This window comes from Pyrgilauda ruficollis, unplaced genomic scaffold (genome assembly GCF_017590135.1).
Source record: "Pyrgilauda ruficollis isolate IOZ18807 unplaced genomic scaffold, ASM1759013v1 scaffold306, whole genome shotgun sequence".
Classification (NCBI taxonomy): Eukaryota; Metazoa; Chordata; class Aves; order Passeriformes; family Passeridae; genus Pyrgilauda; species Pyrgilauda ruficollis.
The window spans coordinates 142,608-143,468 of record NW_024524445.1 but is presented as its reverse complement, the minus strand read 5'-3'; the positions used below and the strand labels follow the sequence as shown (position 1 = coordinate 143,468).

The window sequence follows — 861 nt, the reverse complement described above, 5'->3', positions numbered from 1 at the left end:
GGGAGGGAGGGGGTGCCGGGGGGGCAGCGCGGGGGTTACCGGGGCAGGCGCTGGAGCTGCAGCTCTCGCTCTGGGTGCGGACCCCCGCACACGCCCGCCCGGGGGGCTCGGCGTTCAGGGGGTGCCGGTGGCGCAGGCGGGACCCCCCCGCACAGGGGTCTCCGCAGGGCCCCCAGGGCCCCCAGGGGCTCCAGACACACGGCTCTGGGGGGGGACAAGGGGGAACACCGGGGTCACCGGGACCCTCAGGACCCCCCCTCATCCTCCCGTCCCCTCCAGACCCCCCAATGCCCTGTGAGACCCCCCTGCCCTCCTCCCCAGGACTCCCCAATCCCCCCCCGGCCCCCCATACCGGCCGCACACGGCGTGTCCCAGCACTCGGGTCCCTCGGGGGTGCAGGTGCTGCGGGGGGAGACACACGCGGTGGGTGGGGGGCGCTCAGGCCGCCCCGGCCCCCCCGGCCCCCCCAACTCACCACTGCCGGCACGGGCCGGGGCTCCAGCGCTCGCCCAGGGCCCGCTCGCCCCCCGCCCAGGGGCACAGGGGGGGGCACGGCGCCTCCTCGCAGCTCCGAGCCTGCTCCTGGGGGGGCCCGCAGGGTCCCCCCCCGCCTTCGGGGGGGATGGGAGTCCTGGGGGGCGGAGGGGTCACACGGGGCATTGACCCGGCTGGCACCACCGGTGTCCCCGCAGCCCCCCAGTGTCCCTTTGCCCCTGCAGGTGCGTCCCCATGGTGACGCGCCCCCCTCCCCCCCGAGGTGCCGTGTGCCCCCCAGGGTCATGGCCCCCCAACATATACCCGACTCCCTCCCAAGTTCTGTCCCCACAGTTCCGTGTGTCCCCAAGGTGCCGTGCCCCCCCA

General features: G+C 76.8%; 1 protein-coding gene across 1 annotated transcript in view; it reads right to left on the bottom strand.

The window, feature by feature from the left end:
* LOC121356988 (SCO-spondin-like) overlaps window positions 1-861 on the bottom strand; it is a gene marked incomplete at its 3' end in the record, with an annotated part of 23,012 nt that overhangs the window by 1,472 nt on the left and 20,679 nt on the right. Inside the window, exons 43-45 of the mRNA XM_041473905.1 lie at window positions 476-611; window positions 353-402; window positions 17-204 (exon numbers count right to left, since the gene is read on the bottom strand). Of these exons, the coding sequence (XP_041329839.1) occupies window positions 17-204; window positions 353-402; window positions 476-611 (374 nt within the window). The remainder of the gene's footprint in view (window positions 1-16; window positions 205-352; window positions 403-475; window positions 612-861) is intronic.